This window comes from Homarus americanus, unplaced genomic scaffold, assembly GCF_018991925.1.
Source record: "Homarus americanus isolate GMGI-L3 unplaced genomic scaffold, GMGI_Hamer_2.0 scaffold8148, whole genome shotgun sequence".
Classification (NCBI taxonomy): Eukaryota; Metazoa; Arthropoda; class Malacostraca; order Decapoda; family Nephropidae; genus Homarus; species Homarus americanus.
The window spans coordinates 837,501-865,367 of NW_024721643.1; the positions used below are offsets into that span (position 1 = coordinate 837,501).

Consider the following 27,867-nt stretch of genomic DNA (forward strand, 5'->3'; position numbering starts at 1 on the left):
AGCGAACAATGTTCCTACAGCGTGTACTCTTAGATTGGCTGGCAGTCAATTCTGGGAGTGAGTCTGCCCTCCTCCATGCTAGACACTTTTTTATTGGTCAGTGGTATAGAGAAGCATTCACAGAGATCATGCGTCAAAAGCAAGGGCCTCTACCACAACCTAGTGCAAGAAAATCAGGGAGTCATAACAAGAAGAAGAGAAAGAGAAAAGGTAATGTGATTTGAAAAAAAAAAAAGGCTTCTACCCAACTTTACTTCTGAGACAAGTAATGGTCAAATTTTAAGTTTTTTCATTTTTCTAAATAATTTTCTGGTTTATTTCTTTTGTAAAAGGTGATGAAAGTGAAGACGAAACCAGTGAAGACTCGGACGAAGACAATGAAGATGAGGGGAAGAAAGTGGGGCAAGCAGATGAGGCACTAGTGAGAGAGGTTACAGAACTTGCAGAAAAAAGAAAGTTATTTCTTCTTAAAAAGGTATTTTATAAATATATAACTTCATCCTCAGTAAAAAATTATTGCAAGCAATTTTACTATCAATATTTAATGTTTTTGAAAACTAGATACAGTGCACAGGTTTTTCTTGAACCTTATGATACCTTAGAGGGTGAAGAAGCTCAGTTGATAAAAAAAAAGGTACACTGTACTTAAGTCAAGGACCAGTATTAGGTGAGTTTTGTGTATGTATGAGCTGCTTAGAATGTAACTAACTGACCGTAAATCTGCCTTTGTAAATACACGTATAAAGTGAAACAGGTTTAATAGCACACCAAAATGAATAAATAAAAACTTTCTTGGCTTACATACTTCGCAATAAATGAGTGCACTATTGTGTCTGCTAACTGACGGCGGAACAACCCTTTGGTGGACAAGCATCCTGTCAAGGGGATGGGGTGACCTACCTTGTGAACCAGCAGTATAGCTGGGAAAAGTTTGTATCAGTGGAAAAAACAAAACATTTTCAGAAGTTAATTTAATTATTTATCGCTAATGGTGAACAGATGAATGGATAGATTAGGACGTGTGTTTACAGGCTAACACAGTATTGAGTGGATATGATGTATAAATAAAAGTAGATTATTTATGAGTTCGTATCTTATAATTATTTCATGACTAATGTGCCTTTGGTTTCAGGTACCAGCCTTCCCACCTGCATCGCCTGGAGCAAAGACACAGACTCTACAAACTCATATAGGCTATGAAAATGCTGAGCTCATCACCAGATACCTTGCATCAAAGAGACCATTTTCACAGAGCTTTGATGTGTATCTTAAGCAGGTCAGTGTGATACAAAAATGTGTTAAGGTTGTCTTTTAATTGGTTAGTTTAATAGTGGGTATTGAGATATTATCTTGTCATGCACCACATCACTTCTTACAACCTTCTGTATTGGGAAGTGACTTGTAATCTACCCTTATCATCAGTACCACTGCAGTTCTAAAGCTTTGAAATGGAATGGAATCAATTACCCAGTTAGCTTTGGTATTATATAAGGTATACTTGCCACAATATATGTATGTACTGTATGTCTGTAGTGTACAGTATTGGGAGAATACAGGGGAGAAGGAGAGGCAGTGTTAACTCGTGGGCTTCCACCAGGAGAGTCCCGTTTATTAGTCATCACCAGATTATTACAATTTGTACTACCAGTGGCACCACTTACTAACCCACGTGAGCTCTAGACGGTAGTCAAGTGCCACAACACTACAATATCCTCTCATAGTTTTATATTGTAAAGGAGAGAATAACCTTATTCTCAGAAAGATTAGACTTTACTCGTGCCTGTACAAAAAATAAGACACCATATACAGTACAGTACCCAGACCTCATGGAAGGTTTAGCTTGTATGATGTCTCTGAGTTTTTGGAGGACTACTGTAGACACTTGAGCTGTCATATTATATATCATGTCTTGTGACATGTAGGTACGTACTGTACTTGATAATACAGGCCTTCGAGTACATTAACTCTCAGTCACATAGCAACTATCCCATGCAAAATCTTTTTATTTGCGGTCATTATTAGTGCATTAGTATAACTCCGTTAGCCAGAATCCCTCAAACCCAGAACTCTCCGATAGTCGGAATTGGTATTATTCTCAGAAAATCGTTCCTAAAGCCGTAATTTTATGGAAAAGACCAGCTTTGGGAACTATTTTCTGAGGGGCACATTTTCTGGAAAATTCCGAGAAAATTTTTCGATTACCCGGAAAATTCCGGGGGTGTGTTTTTTTATTCTTTCTGGTTTGTGAAATGAAATAATGCATCATTCTGGAACTTCCGAGAAAACTTTTCCGTTACCCAGAAAATTCCAGGGACCGGTAATTTTTTCCTGGTTTGAGAGAGTCGTTTCGTTACCCGGAAATCTCTCATCCCTAAAAGTGCTCTACACCAATTGTTCTGGCTAAAGAACATATCACTGTATTTACATCTATTTCATCACTGTCTTTGTAAATAAGATAATTGATGCAATAGTTGAGCTGATGATCTGGGTAACTTTATGCTGGTCCAGTGTTTGAAAGCTATTGGGATTATTAAGTCACAGCTCTTAAGCAGGGTTTCTTTTAACCTTCATGTGCTATATTTAGTCCTCTTAAGGTTTACCAGTACGACAAGAACATAATTTTTTTTCATAAATATTGCTTTAATCAGCATTCCTTCCATTTCTGACTGTTCCTCCTATTTAATGTATCATCAACAGATCCTGACAGTATTGACAGAGTCTGCCATTGCGGTACGCACAAAGGCTATGAAGTGCCTGACTATGGTAGTGGAAGCAGATCCAGGAGTTCTGTCTCGTAATGACATGCAACTGGGTGTGCACCACTCCTTTCTTGACCACTCAACATCTGTCAGAGAAGCAGCCGTTGACTTGGTGGGCAAGTTTGTTTTGTCACGTCCTGAAGTCTTAAACACCTATTATGAAATGATTTCTGCGAGAATATTGGTAGAGTATCAGCAGTGTATATTTTTTGTCTTAAAAATTTGTGTATATTTTGCCATTTTAATGTCCTTCCTTAATGCCATGAACGGTATTAGTGAAAATGCTGATTATATTGTCTAAAATTTTAGTACAAGTATTAAAAGTAGTTGATTAACAAAACATTATATACTCAGGACACGGGTGTCAGTGTAAGAAAACGTGTTATCAAGATCTTGAAAGACATATGTCTTGAATGTCCCGACTTCACCAAAATTCCTGAGATCTGTGTCAAGATGATCCGGAGAATCAACGATGAAGAGGGCATCAAGAAGCTAGTGCAGGAGGTCTTCCAGGTCTGTATAGTCTTAGGTTCAATGTTAACTTAATTCACTTTTGAAAGTATATTAAAAAATTTACTATTAAAAGGTTATTAAGAAAGAAGTACATTTCATTAGTTTATACTGTATTATATGTATAGATATATACGCTGAAGTATTAAGTGTTTGTTCAAACCTTATCCAGAATATGTGGTTTACCCCGGTGAGAGAGAGGCCACATCTAGATGAAGAGGCTCTGCTCAGAAAAGTCAATAATATTACGGAGGTGGTGGTGGCCTGCAGGGACACTGGCTTGGACTGGTTTGAGCAGCTACTACACAGTGTAAGTTGTTGTAATTAGACAGAGGCTCTAATTTTTTTAACTGAATTTCTCTGCATGAAAAATATCTACTCAAAATTATTTCAGCTGAATATCTTGTCATATTTAAGAAAGGGTCTACAGTCAACAAAAATTTTTTTTGCACCTTTATGGTGCAGCTACATTGGACCAAGAATTCTGAACAACACTCATTTACGAGGGTGATTCCTGTTAATTTCTCTATATTAACTATACAAATGTGATATAAAAAAAATACATCATACCGTGGGGTATGCTATAACGAATCTAATTGGTTCTAGAACCTTGTTCGTTATAGCATTCGTTCGTTATAGGATTAATCCGTTCCAGGCCCCCAAATACAACCACTTAACACTGAAAAATATAATATAAAATTGTAAAAATTGTAAAAAAGTGCATAAATATGCATCTAAACCCCTGAAATAAAGAATATCATTAATCTTGTAATAAAAAAACCAATAAATTGGTAAAAAAAAAAAAATTAAATAATGTTCGTTGTAGGAGTTTCGTTCGTTATAGCATTCTCAATATAGGTAAAACCGTTCGTTATAGGAATATTCGTAGTAGGATCCGCTCGTTATAGCATACCCCACTGTACTGGTTATACAATGCATCACAACCAGAAATACCAACCTTACCAAATTAACATGGCCTCAGTCAGTGATCGTTGCAAAGGCCATCAGACCATGGGGTGCAGAACGTTTTTTTTGCTGTCTGTTATAATTTTCATGTTTTTATTTTTTTATTTTACCTATTTCTTAAAATAGGCATTCTAAATAGTTTTGCCCATTTCTTAAACTATGTACTCTGCATAATTTTACTCATTTCTTAAAACCCTCCAGTACTGTATCTCCGTTAAAGACAATAAAAATTTAACAAATGAGTGTAGGTAGCCAGGTGTGGTGCACTGATATGATAGGTATGAAGGCAGGACTCGGGCATGTGCCATGCAACACTCATGCACATATGTTCAACCGCACCTACGAACACACAAACTATTGTGACTGAAACTTGATTTTATGGATTAAAAAAAAAAAAATGTGAATAGAGGGGCAGTCCAGAGCACATCAGAGTGTCCGAGAAAAATGAATTCCGGTGCATTGAAGTCTGGTGTACAGTATAGATGTTCTACTGTATTGTATGGATGTATGGATATATTGTTTAAATGTTTGCTTCTCATGTCCCTTATACAGTAGATAGTACAGTACACAGTAGTTATTTTTACCTGTGTGTATGGGCACTGGAATCAAGAGGAAGAGTCATTCTCATTTGTTGATGATCAGTAGTTAGTAATGGTGTTTGCTGTAGTTTTTCGCATCATAACTGTAAAATATTAAATGTAAAATGATAGTTCTCATAATTGCTTCCTCTGCCTCTTCTATTACAGATGTTTAAACCAAGGGAAGACAAAGATGATGTGACAAAGATCAACACTGAGCCACCAAAGTCCTTAGTGACAGCATGTAAGCAGATAGTGGACTGCCTGGTCAGGCACATCCTGGTACTTGAAGAAGACGGTCAGGAAAATCAGCCAGCAGACCAGCCACGGACCACGACACAACGTATTCTGGCATGCCACAAGACTCTTTACTTGTTCGCAAAAATCCGTCCCCAGCTCTTGGTGGACCACGCAATAACACTCCAGCCTTATTTAGCGTGGAGATGCCGGGTGAGATATTCATTTGTGATGGTGTAAACAGTGTTGAAATAGTTATTATTATTATTATTGTTTTATATACTCTACTTGTGAATCATCTGTTGTTATGCTGAAGGGTGACCAGAATTAAAAGTAAAAGCAGAATTTCTTTCAACTGCTTTTATGCCCCATATACATTTGATGGTGAACTCTTTTTATTGTTCATTTTGCTTCCTAGAGTCCATTCCCCTGACCTCAAGTACTTCCTTCACCTCACCTATCCACCTTCTTATTGGTCTTACTTTCCTTCTCCCTCATACCATGCTCCTCTGAATTATGCTTTCATTGGTACTGGTCATCCACTTCTCATGTTCCAAACCTCTCTCTCTCACTTTTTTCCTGCCTCCTGTTCTACCCACACTTTGTTTTTAAGCACATGTCTATTGTGCCTAATTTGCTTCTTCATCAATCATGCAGAGTACTTGCCCCATTCCTTCATAGTAATGTAAGCTCAACAGTTCCACTGTAACTCTTAAGTTTTGTCACCACTAATATAGTTATCTCTTCATTTAAGTATCATCTTGTACACATACTAAATACTGCATCTCTCTTGGCACTTGGTTATTTTGCTTACTGGTAGATAAAATTGATGTAATGAATTTTGAATATAATTTGAATTGTTTTATCTTTGTACAGACACAAGTAGACTACACTATGATTGGTGTAGTGGCGCGAACACTAGAATTAGTTGTACCCCTGATGGAGCACCCCAGTGAAACTTTTCTCTCACAACTAGAAGAAGATGCAGTCAAGTTGATATTACAGCATGATCGTACAGTCATCACGTCATGTTTAGCGCTTCTTGGCTCAATTGTCAACACAGTCACCAAAAATTACAGACTCATAAAGGATTGCTTTAATAGGTAAGCAGATCAAGTATTTAGTCTTGGTTGTTTTCTTTCAGAAATGGCAGAGTTTTTATTTTTGTTCTTTAATACATCTCATAATCATTAAAATTTCGTCAGTACTCTTATTGTTTAACATATAATACTTCACCATTTTTTGTAGTACATTGTGGCTGTATCTGAAAGTATTTTATATCTTTATTTTTTATTGTTTGCATTTGCTTACTTAATGTCACAAAATCAGTTATAATCTTTGGTCTGGTTTTCAGACTTTTCTGTGCATACAAAGGTTGCATATTCAACTGAAAACCAGGAATATGTATTTGCTTTAGGGTTGAATGTGTTAGGGTATCACACAGGTGAAGTAAAATAATGGTTCATATTTCATCATGAAAAAGTTTTCATTGGCAATAAGTGTGGTTGTAAACTGAAGCATGTTAAATATAACCATGTACTGAATACTGTATATTGTTTAATTACTGTAATTTGTTTTTTAGTGTTTAAGTCACAGATGATTTAATGCACACACATATTCCCTTGAATAGTGATTTTATTTACACATTTGCATGTAATAACAAAATAGTCAAAGTGACTTAGAATATCTTAAGGTTGTATGAACAAAAGTTATTGAAAGTCAATTTTAAAACTTAGATTCATAAATATTTTACTTGAATTTAATGTGTGTTTGAAAGGTGTTGGTGACCTTGGGGGCTTTTTGCATATATGTTGTGTATATTGATGTGAAGTTACCTGTGATTCTGCTGGTTTTAAGGCTTTAAGTCATGTGTGGTTAATAAGACAGTGGGACTCAGTGTACTGGATTTATGGTGATATGTCTTCATTCATTGTTTAAAGGTAATTCTCAAAAAATTTTCTGTTTACTTCGGATGGTGTTTATGTGATCTTGGTTATTTGGTGACCTTTGCTCACATTTTTTACGCTAATGTTTTATATGCAATAAAACCTCAGAAACAAGAGGCCATTTGTTGTGTAACTGGGGAGATGACTGTACACCAGTTGTATGTCAAATTACCTAATCCACCAATTTCTATGATATATAATTAGGACATTTGTTAATTATACACCATAAACCGTTAGTAAGGTGACTAAAAAGTCACCTGAAAATTTTTGATGCGATATTTGTTCTGATTGTTGCTGTTTATTTGAGAAACTTGTGCACACAAAGCCCATTGGGAGTGAAGTTTTAGAAGATGATATACAAAACTGTGCTTGAACATCTGTTGAAATACAGAAACAACATCAGGTGTAGAAAAACAAAGTGGGTATTACAGTAATCAGCAGGAGAGGAAGCTAAGAAAAGCATTATTGTGTTACATGTCCCAGACTTGCACTGTTTTGTTTATAAGTAACTATGGCCACATTATGTAATAATTATCAGGCTCACAGTTAAGTACTTTCACATTTGTTAGGTATTGTAGTGTAATTCTGCTTAATTATGCTATTATTATTATTATTAAGTTTTTTTTTTCTCAGATATCACAGCTTTATCGTGGACTACAAAAAATTAAATGAGGAAAATCCAGATAATCCCAAATTAGAAACATTGAAACCTCTCTTCAGAAGAGCACTCTACACAATTGGTCTCCTTTTAAAACACTTTGATCTCAAGGATGAAAGAGTCAGATGTGGATTGGCGGTAAGGAGTGTGAATTTTAAGTTTATTGATTTATTTATTTACTTTAATTACCCTTACTACATACAGTAGCCATAAACTTTGCTGCTTTTAATAGAACTATTCATATTCTCTTTCACATTAGTCTCTTCAGCAGTATTAGGGGCTGTGCTGTAACTTGTGTGTATGGATAATGCTTGGATGTTAGTTGGTGTACAGCTTTGGTGTTGGTGTGTAAAATATTGATCAGTGATTGGAAGGTGGAAACATTGCAAGACTAAATGTTTACAGAAAGGTTTAGGTAAAGATGAATCAATAGAAAGTACAGGAATTCTACAGAAGGAAATTATATGTGACAGCAGCTGCAGCAAAGTTTTGATAAAATGGTTAACAATTATATTATGTTTGTGTATGTTAAAAAAGAATGTTTTGTATAACTGCATTAAATTATTATTATTTTTTTTGAGTTGCTGATTATTTGAGAGAAAACAGACTGTGGAATGATGAATTTCTTTACTAATAATAACAGTCTCTTTAATTTATAAATGCTCTTGTGTAGTACACAAGTACAGAGGAACACCAGGGATAGTATGAATTTTAATGTTAATCACAAATATACTGTAACACTTATGATGCCTGTAAACCTGCTTCCCCTTGACCACAACCCACTCAAACTGGGTTCAGAGGCCATACAAGTATGGATACAGATAGTCAGCAGTCAGAGAAGTGTTTGATGAAGCAAAAGATGTGGTATTGAATTTGGGTTGGCAAGAAGCTGTAAGGGAATAGTAACGGTTGAGTAATGAATGATGAGAGAAGAGCTGGGTGTGAAATGTGCATCAGTGTGCTGATATGTTTGCATGTCACACAGCATTTTTATATTGTTAGATATACTATGTGTACTTTCGATTGATGGAAACATTTGCATGAGGCTCTACCTTAACTTCCTATGTACTGTATATACTGGAATGTACACTCATGTTGGTGACTTTTCTTGTCTTACCCAATGTTACTATATTCTATCTCACTATTAATCACAATTTTCCTTATATGTTATCCTTCTTATGTCACTCTTTGCCTTTCATATTTTAATTTGAATAAAATGATTTTACAAAACAAACTTTCCCATAAGAGTGTCTGCTGTGGTGTGTACTTCCCACAACACAGCCCCAATACATACAGTACGTGTTGTTTCATACACCAGCAGTAGCATGTCTTAGGGGAAAATATAATCTTCAAATCATTCATTGTGATCTTGCACACCAGCAGCAGCTGCCTCATGGATACCTCCATCACTACAGTCATCTACATTCATAATGGTCTTTCCTCTCTTGTTTGGCTTTATCATATACTGTAAACAGTCCATTGTGTGTCATTGTCTTACTGTATGTATTATCTCATACCTGTCAACTGTAACAATTTCTGCTTCCTATTTTTTAGTCTCTTCAATGCTGTAAAACTGTTTAATGTTTCTGTTGGTATCTTGATGTCTGTGGGTCTGCCTGTATGCATGATAAGTCCTCTGCTGTAAAGTCAATATAAAGCAGATTACATTTGAGTGGATTGTGATTATGCTCATAATAGGGTGAGCAGAACATTATTAATATCCATTAAACATTATGAATTAATGGTCATTTAATATAAAATAAAGTACAAGTAATACAAACATTGTCCATGTTTTCCTTTAAGAAAGCACAATCCTGCCACACATTCTTACTTCACTAATATCATGTGTTTTTGGCACATTACCAAATTCCTGATAACCAGTGAATTGTTATGATATCTACATTTCCTTCCTCTTAACCTGAAAATGAAAATGCTGTCATAACATGAATGTGAGATGTAAATATTCAATACCTGCAGCACGATGTCACCGAACAAGTGTTTGAGACGCTGATGTACTTCATGGATTCGCCCGATATGAACCTCCGTTACTACACACTCCAAGCTTTGGGATTTGTCTGTATTCGGCACTATGAACTAATGATGGGGATTCGTTTGAAACAGCTGTATCACATGTTGTTACTTGACCCGTCCGTAAACACCCAACTGAGAACACAAACCCTTCAAAATATAGAGACATATCTCCAGGAGGAAGAAGTGCGCATGATCAAGCAAGATCAAGAATGTAAGTCAATTTACTCTAATTTTATTTATTTATTTATTATTATTATTATTATTATTATTATTATTTATTTTATTTAAATTTTTTTTTATTTACCAGATTTTTTTAACTTTCATTTACTGTATTTTGTCATTCTATCTCTTCTTTTCTCACAAATTAAGTGATTTTATATGTATATATAAGGACTTAGGCTATGATATAGTGGGATTCTAAACATTGTTCTGTAAGTACAGTATGCACATAGCATGTGTTCCAACTGACTTAGCACATTTCCAACTTAAGAACATCCTCAGGAACGGAACCCGTTCGTAACTTGGGGACCCCCTGTATTCTTAAAAGACAAAAATAAGATATCAATAATTTTCTCTGAGAATTAGGCTTTTGTTATTTGTAAGCTCTGCTCTTGTTATACAGTATATACAGAGATGGATAATGTCTTATGTGTTTCATACTTTTTAATTTTTTTTATATATTTTTTTTCTTACAGGGTCTAAGCAGAAAACAAGGGAGAATTTAAAAGAAATGTGTGATGTCCAGTCTGGTATGGCATCTGCTATCATCCAAGTCTACCTTAAACAAGTAAGTTGATTGTTGAGCCCAGGCAGCAAATCTATAATGGAATTTTAGGTCTCATAAGGATAGAAGGAATTAAAATGTGTAAGGGTATGAAGATGAGAAGAGGGCACAAGATATGAAGAGAGATGGCTTGTAATAAACGCAGACACTCCCTTGGTTACAGATGGGTTCCGTTCCTGGAGGCTATCCGTAAACCAAAAGTGACCCTTCCATAGGTAATCATTGAACACATGTCGTATACATAATGTACTGTATATACAATTACTATACCTACATGATAATACTTTTTTAGTAACTAAAAAGTAGCAGTAGAAGCAGAGGAAAGACATATAAGTAGACAAATACAATTAAGTAACTACAAATCTAGTGTAAATATAGTAATTCTGTTTACTGTAAATCCTGGTGTTGATTTGCTCTTGAGAAGGTGGGGATTTGGTGGTGGAAAATGGACTTAATTGCTAGATGAGGAAGGAGGAGAGGAAACAAGCATCACATCTTACAAATAACTTGTGATTGCTGCTTCATTATCACAGCAGATTTTAAAGGCACTGAACCTTTCACAATTTTCTTTTATATGAACCCTGTCCTTCACAATCGTGTGTGTGGTTGAGGTAGCAAGACAAAGTTTTTCCTCCCTCTAACTGCTTAATTACTATTACGTGGGTGCTTTCCAGTCATTTTGCAGCACAAGGGTAATTAATGAAAGAAATTTTGATGATGCATAGGGGATGCACACTGTAGTGATCTAACAATGTGACCGAGTGCCTTGCCCAGCCATGTTATGCCTACTCTAATTGTGTCTATGCCGCACTACTTGATGTCCGTAACAAACTGATACTTATCCGTAACCTGAAAATTGGGTAATGGGACAACACCCATAAAGAAGGAAATCCATAACCCAGGGAGTGTCTACTCAGAAAAGTTAGGGAAATGAAGTGTCTGATTTAGACTTTTCATTTTTATTTATTTATTTTTTTTATTTGAACACCAGTATCTACTTGGGAATACAGTATATCATGGAAGAAGGTGTTAGAGCAAGAATGTCGGCTTTTTTTTTTTTAAAGAAGTCTGGGATTGCTATGAAAGTGCTTTTAAAACAATTATTTTGAAGTCCTTATAATATTAACTATGTGAAGGCATAAATTTATAAAACATATATTTTTGGGCATATTGTAGCTATTTAGAAGTATTCCATAATTTAATTTTTCAATTCAGGTCCTGGAATGTGTGGTAGCCGGGTGTGTAGGTGTACGACACTCAGCACTGCGTGTGATCCAGCTGGTGTTGGCCCAGGGTTTAGTCCACCCCGTCCAGATCGTGCCATACCTGGTGTGTATGTCGACTGACACCGAGGAAGTAATTGCCCATTCTGCAGACAAACAGCTTCAAGACATTGAAAAGAAATATCCTGGTTTCATTGGGATGAAGGCCATGCAAGGTTTCCGGTTATCATACAGATTACACTCCCTTATCCAGGCCTCTCCCCCAACTCGAGGGTTTCGCATCAAAGAAGGAGAACACCCTGGAGCACTTAATGGTTTTTTATACTCCATTATGCGCTCCACTAAGCAGCACAGAAGAGCAGTGGCCTTCTCCTTGTTAAAGCAGTTTGAGGAACAGGCAGTAAGTACCTTTTCATCTTGTTATATAATTGCTCTGATGTTTAAAAAGATAAACTGGAAGAGAAATCTTGAGAAGTTTGTAATCACCTTTTATCAGGAGTTTAAATGCCTTTTTGGTTTGTCAGAATAAGTTATTCTAGAGATCACAATGAAGGATTTTTCCTTTAGATTATTTTGAAGTTGAACCGAGTTTTCATCAATAATTTATTTAGCCTTGTAAATAGTGAAATAGGTGTGTTGGTGAAGTGACTTTTTTATTTTGTAAATTAACTAATAATATCCTTGTCATGAAATGTAGAATATCATGAAACAGGAAAAGACGAACAGTTGTAGCTGTAGTGTAGGTGATGATATTTGATGTATAGAGTAACTGGAGTAAACTACATGGATGTTTATGGCCTTGTAGTGGACACATTTATTACAGCAGTGAGATTGAATAAATGATATAACTGAAGGGTGTGTGTATATACTGTGTTCTCAATCCTAACAAATCAGCATTTTAGTGGAAAAATCTTGGAATGTTAGATTAAATGGTACAGAAACATTGCATATACAGTGTCATAGGAAGTGGATTTCTTATAATTATTGTGTCCACAGAGAACCGGCTTGAGTGAGTTGCTGTTCATCGCAGACAACCTGGCATACTTCCCTTACCAGGTGCTGGATGAGCCACTCTTCATCATCCACCACATTGACATTATGATCTCTGTCACAGGTAGCAACCTGCTCCAGGCTTTCAGAGAGGTACAGTACCCTTATTAAAATGTATTCTATATACAGTAGAAGTCCAAAAATCCGGACTGCTTGGGGATTGGGTCGGTCCGGATTTTCGGATTTTCCGGATTCTCAGGCAGTACTTTTAAAATTAAAATTTAAGGAGGAATAAAGAAGAGATGAACAGGTACATTTTGATAGTTTATTCATTAGCAAATAAAGCATGCTTCATTTATCAAAACGAGCAGTTTTAAAGAAAAATAAAGTCAACACTAGACAAAAATGTAAACAAACTGTCTAATACCATGACGAGTCTTGAAATTCCTAAGCCATCCATCACTAAATGCGCACTCTGATTCAATGTTCATTTGCTCCTTAAAAGACTTTGCTTTGGCAATAAGCATCGGCCCAGAAATTGCCATACCTTCTGATCGTTTTAACAAAAACCATTCGTGCAACACTTTATCAAGATTTTCTTATTTGGGCCAATGTAAACTTTTTCTTTCAGCAATTTTAATGTAAGGCTCAGAAGAAGCTGTGAATTCTAGAATTTTATTCTTTGCCATTTTTTATATCATAAATTGTAGACTTTCCAATGTTGTATGTTTCCATTAGAACAGCATTGCTCACATTACATTCTAGTTTCTTAATTATTTCAAGTTTGTCACTCAATTTCAATGTGTTCTTCTTTCTCTTCACACAACGAAGTTTATCTACTTTAGGGGCCATAATTATGGCCTTGTACTCTGTACATGGAAAGAGTAGGACTCAAAATTACATACGTTGTCACAGTTTGATTGCTTGTTTTAAAGTGGCGATCGTGTGGTCGTTTGTTGTCGCTGTGCAGCTGCGGCATTCACGCATGCACACATACACACAAAAGATTTATAGTGCCTCAAATTTTACATTTCAGTTCAAGCTAATTACAAAACTAACAAAATTAGCTACCTATAATTTACAATTACTTTTATTATTAGAATTATGTAAATTAATTTTTTAAAGCAACTCCATTCATTCACATAACCCACAAAAGCCCGCTAAATTTAAAAAGTTTGAGTTTTCGAAAAGTCCGGATTCTCGGGTGGTCCGGATTCCTGGCATCCGGATTTTTGGACTTTTACTGTAGTGTGATGTGTAATGAGTGTTTATGAGCAAGATTAGTTATTTTTGGTGATTGAGTCTTGATGGCAGTAGTTCTTTTCTTGTTTGGGTTTTGACTTTATTTTGATACAATTGTACAAAGATTGTTTTTAGCGTTACACTGACTGTACTCGGTATTACATAGATTGTGTTTAGTAATACTCCGGAGGTTCTTGTCAATGCTATACAGATTGTACTAAGTGTTCCTTTGTTTATGATTCACATTTTTTAATCCAATGTTTACACTAGGGGCATATTTTATTAGTTTTTAATTGTACCTTTCTTCCATATCAGGCTCTCCTGCCACCTCCTAATGCAGAAGTCAAAATCAACCCTGAAACCGGGCAGCCAGAGTATGTAGATGACCTGGACGATGAAGAGGATGTTGAGGTGTATTTATCACGTCTGCCACTGAGTTTGACACCCTTGGTGGACTGTATCAATGCCTCCCAGGGTTGCCTACTATTGCTCATGCTTAAAGACTACATGAAGGAGATATATGGCATCACTGATGGGTGAGTTATTACATCATCGTCAGTTTAGATAAAGGTTGATAATTTTCATAGTTGTGTCTATGTGAAGTGTTCAGTTCATGATGTTGATCTACATGTCATGAATTCTGCCAACCACCATAAATTCTATCAAGTGTGTAGGTTTTCACAGTGAAAGATTTGTGCTAATTTGCTATATGCTAAAAAGCATCTCACTTAACTACTGTTCACCAGTCACTTTGCCTTCTCACTTTTCACTCAACTAGCCTGATTTTTAATTCTTCTTGTAAAGTAGCCTGTTTCTTCAAACTACCCTTAGTTATGTTATCTATGCTTTGCTAGTTCTCTAAATCTGTCTTTTTGATAACAACAACCATTATTTTTTATCACTTTTCAATTGGCAACATTCCTCTACCTTCCACAAAATTAAAAGCATTATGCAATACAAATGTCATTCACTTATTCACTCACTCTGAACGTACAAAGATTACTGAAGTTGATGGAGCTGCTCACTCTTAACCCATAAATGGTCATTTAATTTAATTGAAGTTGGGCCCAGATGGTCAAAGATTTTTATTTATTTTTGCTAAAATAACTCCAAATGTTACCCAAAGTCATGTGGGACAGTAAAAAGCACACCCATAAGGTTCTTGCCTGGTTTAAAAGTCCCGGTCAGTCAGGCATCACCATGCATGCAGTTTCATTCAAAGGTACGAACAGGTCTGTTACCACTTCCACTTCCTTATGTTATTTACATATCAATATAACTAAAATTAGTTCTATGTACACTGGAGGCATAAAGTTGCATGTCAGATAGCATCTTGAAAGTTTTCTCTGAGAGATGAGGCAACATCACAATGTGGAAGGCAGGAATATGACGCTCCTCTCTTCAACACACACACACACACACACACATCCACATTTATTTATAGCCGTGAGCTGCCAAGTCGTATAAAATGAGTTATTCTACAGATCTGGACCCATAGGAGTCCTTAGCAAAGCCTACTAAACCCTAGCTTAATGTGACATAAACTACATCAGTGACCAATTAGCATATGACAAAGGATGATGTAATTTGTCATTGACCATTAAGAGGTTAATTAGCTGAACAATGTTCTTGCTCTTCCACACATATTAACATGATTCTGACCAAAAATACCAGACAACAGCTCTTCACACTTTAGATTACCACATGGTGTGTAGTAGTGACTTACAAGTAGAAGGCAGAAACATTGCAGAGAGATTTTAGCATCCTTAAAAAAATTAAGAAAAATGGGTATTAAATTAACCATTGGGGCAATGTGGTCCACCTATTAACTAGTCTGCTTTTTTAAGTTAATGCCAAATAAAGGTGGTAATGAGTGTAGTTGATATAACCAACTACTGCTTCAGCATTAATTTTTGTTCTTCTTTCCACAGGAGAATTACTCAGTACTCCCCTTCGGATACTTCCAAACAATATGAAAAGGGTGCCTCTAGAAAAAGTTCAGCCAGGTTTAACCCCAAGTCAATTCTTAAGCGGTTAAAAGAGGAACCAGACCAAGATTTAGATACTGTAGATGATACCAGACCAAAGATTGACCTCATTAACCAATACCTCAATGTAAGTGGCACCCTTTTTGTCAGTCAAGTATATCTGAATCTTAATATAATGTTGTATCAAGTTGAGCTTCTTTTCATGGTAGGAATACAATGTATAAAGTTGTTGGCATGCAATCTTGATATTTTATATCTAATGCAAATTGTAGCTCACAAGTAGATAGTAAGGTACCCTGGTAATTCAAACCATTTTTTTTGGTTAATTACTGAAATTTTATTAAATCCATTTAAACATCTGTATTTATATAAGCCAGTATCCACCTTCTGTATGATAGCCAACAGATGTAAATTCTGTTTTATTTTAAATGTTGGACTTGTAATATTTTATTTTGTATTTAGGTATGGTGTTCATGTACATTTGATAGTTTTATGAAATTCAAATTGGAATAGTCTGATTCTATAGTTACAACAATTCATACATTAAAAATAAAGAATTATGAGGAGTTTGAACTGGTGCAGTATGTTGTGATCCTATGGGAGTGGAACAGAATGTTATATGAGGATTTTGTTGAAAAAGTCTATATGAAAGAAGTGTTGGTTTAGCTCCTCTGTGGGAGATGCAGTTGTAAGCACCCGTGGTGTTGAGCTTTTCACCAATGGATCTATTGGTTACTGTATATAAACATCTTAATATGATAGTTTAAGTCCTTATTGGTTTGTATATCTTATATATAGTTTGTCATATTTTATATTATTAACTCTCACTGTAATTATTCCAACATCTGTAATGTAGGAAACAAGAGTTAGACAAAGTACTGGCCATACTAGCTCCTTGTGTGTTAGTCTGTTTGCTGTATGTATTCACACTGCTCATGATAGGTTGTCAGGCTTTTTTTATACTTTTACCACATACAAAGAAAACAATTGTTTGGTTGCATACAGTTTTTGATGATAATGTATTTTTTCCACAGTTTAAAGCACTAATGTTGAAGATTGATCCGGATGATGATGAAGATTCAGATGTAGATATATCTAAAAAACCATTCCAGAATGATACCAACATGCCTGTTCCAAATACTAGAAGCTTAAGAGGGAATCAGGCAAGTTTATTTTGTATTAATATTGCATATCTGTTATCTGTTTGTCTCTCTTGCCCTCATTAATCAACATTTTTCTTTTGATTTTCATTATAATAATTTTTTTTTTATAAATATTATGTATTTTGTTATATTTAAATCTTTAACATTAATGAGGGTGATTGTAACAAGGATTTTGCCATTGGATGAATATAAGAATTGTTGAGTCATTAAGTTTTTACAACTGAGATGTGTAGCACCTTCAGGTATGATGTGAAGTCTTTCTACTAGTGGTTATATCTGGAGTAATGTATGATGGCATCTGAAGTTCCTTGGAGCTGACATCATCTGTGATATTCCAGTTTTTCATGTAATACTTAAGCACATCAGGCCAATCATATCCATTGTTTAAATGAAGATATTGTTGAAAAGGAAATGGCAGCAAAAATTTTATTAAAAAGAAGTATTGTTACTATTTTCACTTCTTATGACTGAGATCATATATGCTGGCCAACACCTTCAGAGTGAGCTGCTGCCTTATATAATGAAAAGCTTATACTGTACAGCTTATATCAGAAAAGGAAAAATAAGAAATATACATAAATAAAAGCACCAATAGTGTTAATACAGTGTTCAGAACTTATATATTTAGTTTAGGAGAATTCCCAGGGTGAGTATGACAGTAGGCTGAAGAGTGTGTTGGTGGGTTATAATGATGAGTTTTTATTCTCTTCAGTTCATCACTTTATCTTCATCATTCAAATTGCAGTACAGTATGTATTGTCTCCTTTTTAACTCTTGGCTAATAACTGCACAACTACCTGGTGAGTGATTTTGTGGAGGACCTTCGCCATCACAACACAAGTACTAAGCTGTTGATGTCAGGAGAATTTTTAACCTTTGGCAGGATGTAATTACCGTATATCTGGAGGCCTCGGGCATCTATAGCTCATATAGGATTCACACCGTTAAGTTAATGACGATGGGAAACAAGGGTCCTAGACATGTTTATTGTTTCATGATCAACAGAATACCATGTTAAGGAGTTACACTTTTAATTGACCACCATTATGTGATGCAGTTCAGTCCGCTGTTAGCAAATTTTGAACCTCCTTGGATGTATAGCAGTATCTTTACTGTATATCTTTGGCAGAATCCTTGTTCATTGCTTATAGGGACATGACTTCTCGCAGTATCTCCTGACAGAGTACTTGAATAAATTTGAAGAGCAATTGAAATTTATAAATACAAGCTCTTTGTGGAAGGAATGAACCGCAAAAAAAATGCCATGATTGATTATAAAAGAAGACGTGTGCGAGGGGCCATGCCTTGTAATTGTTGCAGTAGTAGTGCTCACAAGGGCCACACTCACCAAGACCACCTTGTATTTATTCATCAAGACAGGTACGACATCTTTAATAATCTGTCTATAAATTGCTATTATTTTGAGTGGTTGTATATGTAATATTACTTCATATTGATATTAATGATTTATATCAACTTCTGTCAGTTATAAAAGTATAGGCCATCTATATTTTGTTTCACAACATTTCACACTTTAATGAATGGATGATATGAAGTGATCTATATCTAGCATGGGACAAGGGGGCAACAGCATGATGAGGAAGGATGTTGCTACTCTTTATTTACTGCAACTGCTTAATGCATTTATATGTATGAACACACTTCAGCACTTGTGTGTGGATGCTCACACATACCTTAATATTTTATTTCATTTGCAGGCATGGACTAATAACAGCTTTTTATCCCATTATTTATTGTTCATGTTTTCAGTACCATTGTAAAAGAATCTATACTTTATAATTTTTTTCTTATTGACTTGAAGTATAAGCACTGTAGGAAATATGTTTTGTTATTGAAGAGTTCAGCTGTCCTAAATAATAGTCTTCACGTTATGGCTCCACATGCAGTTGTGGATGTAATCACATTCCTGTGAACTTGAAGAAGTTGTAAATGAGCCAACTATACTCTCTCAAGTTAACTTTGTTAACATATGCCACTAATGAGGAATACAAGCCTTTCTTGGCACTTCTAATAGGTTTTTATTTTTGAAACTATTGAGTTACACGTGTAGTAAAAGTTTGGGATTATATTGGTGTTAATTAACAAACTAATAAACTCAGTTTTTATATATATTATGAAAAAAAAAACATATATAAAAAGGGGGTATTAATCTAAATGAAAGAAATATATTTATATCTTTACCTTGGCTCCAACATAAGTATATATTGTACAAGCTTTACAGCCCTGGATGATAATAATAATATTGATTATAATAACCAATGGATCATTTCAGCAGTGTTGTTAATTACTTCACACTGAGGGCTATAGGCCTCTTAATACTGTTTTCTTTTGTTGCTGCTCATGTCTTGTATCATCAGTGGGTGTTCCTTAGTCTTCTGGCTCTTGTTAATTGGTTGTTGTGCACTAGTTAAGTTGCCCCACTTGGGGGATATTTTAGTACTTTTGAAAAACTTTTTATTTCACCTCTTTTTTTATTGTAATTGGTTTATATTTCCTCATTATATATTTTGGTAATATTAATTTATTTAAGTATTTTTTAAAAACTTTCTATTTTTTTATTACTAAGTGCAAAATGTTTTCAGTTTAATAACATTTTACAGCAACAAACCCATGCTTGATTTACTCTCATCATTTGTTTTGGAACATAAAATACAACATCCATTTTAAGTAAATAATGAAACCATTAAAAATTGAAAAGACTATTATAAAGTATGCAAGTGTTTCTGGTTAATAAACACGTATTTATTTATATAGTAACTCCTATATACCACTAGGAGATGCTGTATATAGATTACATTATGTTTATCTCTGTTCATTCATCCATCACAAATGTGTATCAGCAAGTAATCTTAAATTTTACCTATTATAATTTTGATTTTAAACATAGACAACTGTTATGATCTCAACATACGTAATTATTTTTGGTAGAGTTATAGCCTTTTGGGACACAGCTTCCGGTTCAAAATTTTACCTGTAAATGTTTGTGGTTTATTCTTTAGTTTGGTGATCTTGTCATCTTTCTTGATAGAGCCATTCAGCTGCTACATTGAACAAAATGGATATTAAGGACTGAAAATTGATAACAAATTTCATCGGCAGACTTTTTTATTTTTATTTATTTATTTATTTATTTATATTTGTGTATAAAGTCTTTGTATTAGATAGAGCTGCCTCAATTTTTGGGATGAACACTGACTTAATGAGAAGTTGAACACCCTGTGGACACACTGAACAAGAGTTCATCTAATTTTGTTTGTCAGTATTTTTGCCTTGTACTGTAATTTAGTTATAGGTCCCAGGACTCCTGCCCACTCATATTTTTTTTCCTGTTAAGATAAAGGTGACATACACTAATCTCTGTTGATACCATTATCCATTATCCACAACTTAAGTCCATAGCCAAAACATGACACTGTACTGTATAGGCCGACTTCTAACAGCATTCAGACCTTCCTCCTATCTTTATGTTCTTCATACTACTTACACCTCTTGTATTATGTATCCCATAGTTAAGATGTACTTGGATTTGTATCTGACACCACTTTCATACAAATACCATGTAGTTACATGTAAATTTTATATATTTTATTTGGAAGGCTTAAATTTTTTTGTTATTGTTCAATATTAATTCTTTTTTAATTCCTGTCTTGCCTCTTATCATACCTGAATAGAAAAGGATAAACTGACACTGATCTAAGAGAGAACCTAGATATGAAAGGTTATCAGATGTGAAGGTAATTCATTTCGAGTAAAGATTTGTTCCAGGAAACAACAGTAATGGCAGGTTCAGAATCTGGTTACAAGATTGCCTGTACCATATACTGTATCCTGTTTGAAAAGCTGAATGTAAAAGTGGACAAAGCTGCCACCACAGACTGAGTACACCATGATTAATGAAAACAAGCTTACTGAAATTATTGTCTGTCACTGATATTCTGTTTCAGTTTTTGTGGAGCTGTATAATGGTCCAAACATCTTGAGAAGAGTTTACATATAGAATTTTAGGATAATAGCTGCCAGTTATGAAAGCATTGGAGTTCTAAATTATTCATAATGTTTAGTTGATATTTCTTCAAGTGGGCATGTGATATTTGCATATTTTTGCAACATGTAGGAAGCTGTGTAACTCTTGAGGATTACTTTTGTTTTGTTTTGCTGTTGGGGTCTGTCTAAGTGATGTTTTAGAACCTTGCAAATTTTTGTTCTTTTAATTAATTATAGTTTTTTCTAGTTTATCAAGTCCATAAACTCTTTTGGTATCAGTGTAAATGATAGTCATACAGTACTGGCTAAATGAACAGTTAATTTAGCAGGGTTTCACTGCACTATATCTTGACACCATTCACATAATAATGTCAAGATATGAAGGAAAACATCCTTAATCTAACTGCTTGGGTTAATAGTTTAAACTTCAGTCTGGGACAGTCAAAACAGCCATCATTACGTGAACATGAATTCAAGCTAGTTTAATAAAAAAAAGTTGAAATAGTAACCTTTATAACTCATAATACTTTTATAACAGTTGTAAGTTTTATTGTGCAGTATAGCTATTTATAAAACCTTCAACAGATTAATTGACATGTTCTTGTTGTAGGAAATAATGATAAGTAAATTGAATTTAATATAAGGGAGTCTACATTGGTCATCCCCTGCAAACTGTATACAGTATACACTTTATGCTACTGATAATTGACTCCTGTTTTGATGGCCCCATAAATGAAGATATAGTCTGTTTTATTTTTTCTCCATATTGATAGCAGTATGCATGGCGTTGTCACCGTTCACTGAATTAAATTAACAAAATATCATTAATTGAAACTTGAGAATCAAGAAAATATAGAAAGAATTGGTCAAAATAGTTTTAGTATAGACATGCCAGCATTCTGGATCCTCTTCTCCAGAACCCCATAGTGGAATACAAGGAAGTTGTTTTACAAGTAACAACTTCTTTTCCACAAAGTTGGGAGTTTTGGGTGGAATCTCAAGAATGGTGAGTGTAAAGCTTGGTGGCGGGGCAACTGCTTGTTGTTGGTCACTGACGTAAGTTCTACCCACAGAATGCTAGCGATGTTCCATTGCTGCCTGGCACACACGACGGATGGAAGGTGAGGCTCGTAGCATTTCTAGGGTTTATTATGTGACCCGTCAGAGTTGGTGAAAACTTCCACCGGCAATCCCTCCTAGTACCCTTCTGTGTTGACTGTTTCTCTAGTGTTGTCCATGTGCTGTTGTACTAATTGGATTACAGTAGTTTGTATTAATATTTTAATTACTGGTATGTTATTAAAAAAAATAAAAAATAACTTGTGTCTGTATAAGAAAAATTTGTAGTTTCTTTCAGAATCTAAACTTAGTCTTTTCACTCTTAAGTTCTGTACAGTATACAAAACTTCATTTATATTTTGATTGGTAATTGCTCTTGTTCTTGATTATTCACAATCAATTCAATATACAAAATTAATTATTACACTTAAGGAGATTATCAGTTTTAATGAAAATTATTTTTGAGGAATGATTTGCAATATAATAACTATTTTTGGAGAAAAGATTTATATTAGTTTGTTTGAGTATATTGTATCTTGATATAAGGTACAGGTATGACCTTTTTGTATGATATTTAAGTTTTTAGTAATTTCCATTAGATATTTTTAGTACCTTTATTATGGTATACATCAAAAGGGAATATTCAGATTACAATACTATACTCTGAATAAAAAAAAAAAAAAAAAAAAAAAAATATATATATATATATATATATATATATATATATATATATATATATATATATATATATATATATATATATATATATATATATATATATATATATATATATATATATATATATATATATATATATATATATATATATATATATATATATATATATATATATATATATACATAAACAAACTCGGCTTTTATTGAATTATTGATATTATACCTGAATGAGTTATATAAACTATACTTGACTTACAATTTATTTTCAAACAGGATCAACCGAAGGGTGCACAAATGTTGCCAGGAACTCTTAACACAGTGGGCAATGCCGTGGTGGAAACTAAGAGTGATGAGCAGCTACCTCCTCGCCGCTCACCCATCAAACCAATCACCATACGCACGTCGCAGGTGACACCTTCAAGAGAACACCGCTCACATCACCACCACCATCGTTCCTCCCATAGATCTTCCAGCCATAAAAAACACAAGAAAAAGAAAAAGCGGAGGAGAAACAGTGATTCAGAGGATGAAGATAGTGAATATAGTGACCCTGATTTTCTTGTATAGTAGTTCTTGGTGCATTAATACAATTGGCAGGACAGACCATGCTGGACAAGGACCATGTATAAAAAAAAAATAAGGTGCACTGAACATGTGTTGCATGCTATCAAAGCACATTTTTATGGAAATATAGCGCTGAAGAACAGTAGGTGAAACAGTACATAGTGATGCTAAAGTGACCTTTATATTAAAGAAAATTTGATTAAGAATACACATAGTAAACAAAAAGATATTTTTATTCCAAGCAATACATTAGGTAAGGATATTATTTTGCACCAATGATTGCATTGACTCAGAAAGCCCTGAATTGCAATACCTCTGGTGGGACAAGAAGGCAACTAACTGACATGCTGTGGACATGAAGTGAAGTTTTCAAGTACAGGAACAAAGCTACTAGCAAATTTATGCCTTTAGATTGAATGCTAAGATGGAGTCACTAAGTACAATTTGTTTTGTACAAGACTATGAACATTTAGCTTCTGTACACTGAGGAAAATTTCCATGAGATGGTAATGAGTCAGTGAGAATGTATTTATTATTTATTGTACAGTAATGTTTGAACACTTTAATACTTTCTTTATTATTTATTGAAGAAATTAGCCCCACATTGGCAAACATTTGAACAAGAGCACTGGTTGTGAGGGTTTGGGGTAGTGAAGTGTATACGTACTCACAAAAACTGAATGTGGAGGCTGTATTGAATATTATTTTTTTTTATATATATAATATAAATATATATATATATCTATATATATATACCTTAGATTCTTTTCTAAAGGACAGGAGTGCGAGTTGTATTGACCATCTTTTGATAAATTATTTTGATTTTAATTTTTGCCAGTGCAATTTTATATGACAAACTGAAGGACCAGATGACTTTGACCTGCTATTTTAGTTTAAACCTTCTATTGTCTTAATTCATGCACAAATGTTCAATATTTGAACTGCTGGACTTATGCAATGTTTTATACAATTGACCAAAACTGGGAGATTTAGATTGTTTATTTGCCTTTGTGATATCAATTCCTCTTATACACAGTTTCCTGCCAAATACTTGTGTGAATACAACCATGAAAGACTGCCATATAAAAGCACATTTTGTGAAATAAGTCCAAAAGGAGTCAGATTGTCATTTTTGTGAATATAGTGTGACCACTAATTGCATAAGTATGTGTTCCATAATACTTGTCTATTTTTACCTGAATGTAGTGATGTCACATCTCAAGAGAGTAGTTTAGTGTAGGAAAATGTAGCAGTGGTCTGTATATTGGCAACCCACAAGTGAACTCGTTTTTTATTGGATAAAAACAGTACATAATTGTATGTATACTTGTGAATAGCAAAGTCTCCCCTATGCGGTTTCAGCAAAGACAAGAAGTTTTTCCTCATTACTTATTTTTTATAGATGACTGGCAAAGTCTGAGCTGTTTTCATTTTTATACCATGCAGTATATGAAAAATTTTGATTGCCTTTTATGACATTCTTCTACAGATTAAGCAGCACAGACTTCTGCCCTAAGTTTTTGTAGTAGTTTCCTTATTGTCCATTCTTGATTCATGATCCAAACCGACATGCTTTATCTCATCACACCGAGTGGAGGGGAGAGATGGCTCCCTCACCAGCCAGACCCTCGGTTGATCACTAACAAACATAACAGTTACACAAACAATTTAGAGACGACATAGTTACCCACAGCACAATGACCTACAGGAGTAGGTAAACACATATCAAACTCAGTTGCACCAGGACATTCATTATTTATGACAAAAGTTTACTAAACAAGATCACTGTTGTTCCAGGACACTGAATTTTGAAGTTAACACGTGTGCCTTGGTTTGTGCTTTATCGGCAAACCATGAAAATAGTGTAAATTCAGAATATCATTTGCTGGATAATATAAATAGTGGGCTGATGAGTCTGGGTAATGAAAATTTTGGTGTAGATTACAGTGAGATCCCCTCCCGCCCCACCACTCTTCATCATCTCTGAACCACAACATGTCAGACAGAGAGGAGTTCCATTAGAGACATTAAATGATCAGCAAAAGATTTGGGAGTCTTACTAGCCTGCTATTATTATCTTGAAGGATTATATTTATTTATATAATTTTCCAAGCCTTTTTCCTCTTATACAGGGTGGTCAGAAACAAAAACCAATACAGGCATCCCTACTTTACTGAAGGGATGTGTTCTTGAAATTTATTTCCTTTATGTGAAATAACATAACGCAAAACTTATTTTCTCGGTGAAACCCAGTACAGTATATAATTGGAGGTGCATTCGTATGGAAAAAAAATTTCCCAATAGACCCTATGAAAATGTTTTTTTTTTTTTTACTTCTGCTTAATGCCAGAGGTCTTTTTGTACAGAATTTCTTTAATGTTTATATTAATTATTTGTATTTGGGATTGAAAGATATTTTCATAAACATTTTGTTGTGACAATGTGATGAGTGTTATATAAATTTTTGATACAGACATCCATTACCATATCCTCTAACACCTCTTTAGTTTTCCCTTCTCCCCCAATCCATCCTTACCTAAATTCTGCCTTTTTTTTTTTTTTTTTTTTCATTTTACCACTCTTTCACTTCCCACTCCTATGATATTTTCACATCACTTGAGCAGGCCATATAATTTGAAAAAAATCTGCAAAATCTGTCCAAATTTTTATTTCTGGGTTTTGGAACAAATATTGTTTATGAAATGATGCACAATTACTGGAAAATCTGAGAAAATCACTCCAAACCTTTCTCCTCAGGGCCTGGGGACAGGGGTACCCAGCATTATGAAAGATTGCATCATGTTTAGCCTCATCCTCACCTGGTTGGTGCGTGGGTGGGAAGACCAACTGCTTGGGTAATACTGGATTTCTCTGCTCTGGGTCTATAATCACTGTGCAAATATAAATATTTCTTTAAATGTACATACAATACTGAACAAGTAAAATACCTGTAATACAGTAATAAATCAATGTAATTCCGAGCTGAGCTAACGAGACAAAGGGTGAGGTGACATGTCAAGACACACAGCACACACATTAACAGCACTACTGTACTAAACTAATGTCTTATAACATTTTACTTTATAATTTATATTTTATATTTAATTGATGCAACCACAACTGCTGAGGAACTGCATAAATTTTCACAACTTGTACTCAAATGTACTAAGTTAATTACAGTAAGCCCTCGTACTGTATAATGTCCTCCCGCTTAACGTTGTTTCGGTACTACGTCGCTAAACTTTAGAGACCAAAAATTCGTTTAACGTCCCGGTGATCCGATACTACGTCGTTTTGCGCAGTCACGGACTACTTTCTATGGCGCATCACCTGCTCTTGTCTGACTGCGCTACGCTCTCTCGGCTTGGCGCACTGCCCTCACTCGCGTAACGTCAGCGTCCCCAAGCAACGCCAAGCCAGTCTCTGTTACGACTTCACATCATTCGTGTGTGCTAAAGTGAGTTTGCTCTAAAACTGTACTCCAACCATTCAAAATGGCTTCCAAGCACCCATCAAGTGCTACTGATGCTAGTGTAGTGAAGAGGCAACGTAAGACCATTACCCTTGCTATGAAAATGGATGTATTAACCCGATTTGAAAAAGGGGAACGTGCTGTGGACATAGCCGCTGTGCTTGGTCTAACCCTCACAACGGTGCGTACCATCTGGACCAATGCAAACAAGATTAAGGTTAGTGCTGGACAACTCGTACCAGAAGCACTGTGATAGAAAAAGTGGAAAAGGTGCTGGCAACGTGGATGGAGGCCAGAATTAATGCAATGCCCCTGTGTGCCTTATGGTTATCCAGCATAAGGCCAGATCATTGTTTGACGACAAAGGCAGAAGAGGGTGAAGGATCGAAGGAAGAGACCTTTACGGCCAGCCGAGGACGGTTTCAATGATTTAAGCGCAGGTATAACTTCCACAATATTAAGATGACTGGTGAAACTGCCAGTTCAGATATGGTTGCTGCCGAGACATTCCCGCCAGAATTCAAACGGATTATCCAGGAAGAAGACCGCTTGACGCTGCTGCTTGGCGCGAACGCTGCCGGTGACTTCAAGTTGAAGCCTATGCTGATTTCTCGCGCTGCCAACCCACGGGCCCTGAAAGGTTACTCTAAGTATCACCTTCCTGTGATCTACAAGGCAAACAAAAAGGCATAGATAACCGGCGCCATATTTAGCCAGTGGTTAAATGTGTATGCCGTCCCTGCACTGAAGGAATACTGTGCCAAGAAGCACCTTAATTTCAATATTCTTTTGATCCTTGACAATGCTCCAGCTCATCCACCCAATCTCGACGACTTGCATGACAGTGTAAAAGTTGTATTCCTGCCTCCCAACACGACAGCATTGATGCAGCCTATGGACCAAGGCGTCATCGCCGCATTCAAGGCATATTATTCATGCTGTACCATGGCCCAGCTGCTCAAGGCTATAGTCGGAGAAACTAAACCTACGATCCGAGAATATTGGCACGGCTTC

At 35.1% G+C, this 27,867-nt stretch overlaps 1 protein-coding gene across 6 annotated transcripts in view; it reads left to right on the forward strand.

Moving 5' to 3' along the window:
* The window catches only part of LOC121861783 (nipped-B-like protein), a 116,330-nt gene extending 90,903 nt beyond the window's left edge, over positions 1-25,427 (forward strand). For all 6 annotated transcript variants that reach the window (XM_042359684.1, XM_042359689.1, XM_042359688.1 and 3 more), the window contains 18 exons: positions 1-210; positions 333-475; positions 1,133-1,276; positions 2,698-2,943; positions 3,114-3,272; positions 3,442-3,579; positions 4,982-5,263; positions 5,927-6,153; positions 7,630-7,792; positions 9,632-9,896; positions 10,381-10,472; positions 11,685-12,092; positions 12,689-12,835; positions 14,240-14,460; positions 15,856-16,039; positions 16,947-17,075; positions 22,154-22,201; positions 23,091-25,427. The exon at positions 1-210 is cut by the window's left edge. In XM_042359684.1, coding sequence (XP_042215618.1) covers positions 1-210; positions 333-475; positions 1,133-1,276; positions 2,698-2,943; positions 3,114-3,272; positions 3,442-3,579; positions 4,982-5,263; positions 5,927-6,153; positions 7,630-7,792; positions 9,632-9,896; positions 10,381-10,472; positions 11,685-12,092; positions 12,689-12,835; positions 14,240-14,460; positions 15,856-16,039; positions 16,947-17,075; positions 22,154-22,201; positions 23,091-23,384 — 3,500 coding nt within the window. In that variant the 3' untranslated portion in view covers positions 23,385-25,427. The remainder of the gene's footprint in view (positions 211-332; positions 476-1,132; positions 1,277-2,697; positions 2,944-3,113; positions 3,273-3,441; positions 3,580-4,981; positions 5,264-5,926; positions 6,154-7,629; positions 7,793-9,631; positions 9,897-10,380; positions 10,473-11,684; positions 12,093-12,688; positions 12,836-14,239; positions 14,461-15,855; positions 16,040-16,946; positions 17,076-22,153; positions 22,202-23,090) is intronic.
* Positions 25,428-27,867: the final 2,440 nt, after the last annotated feature.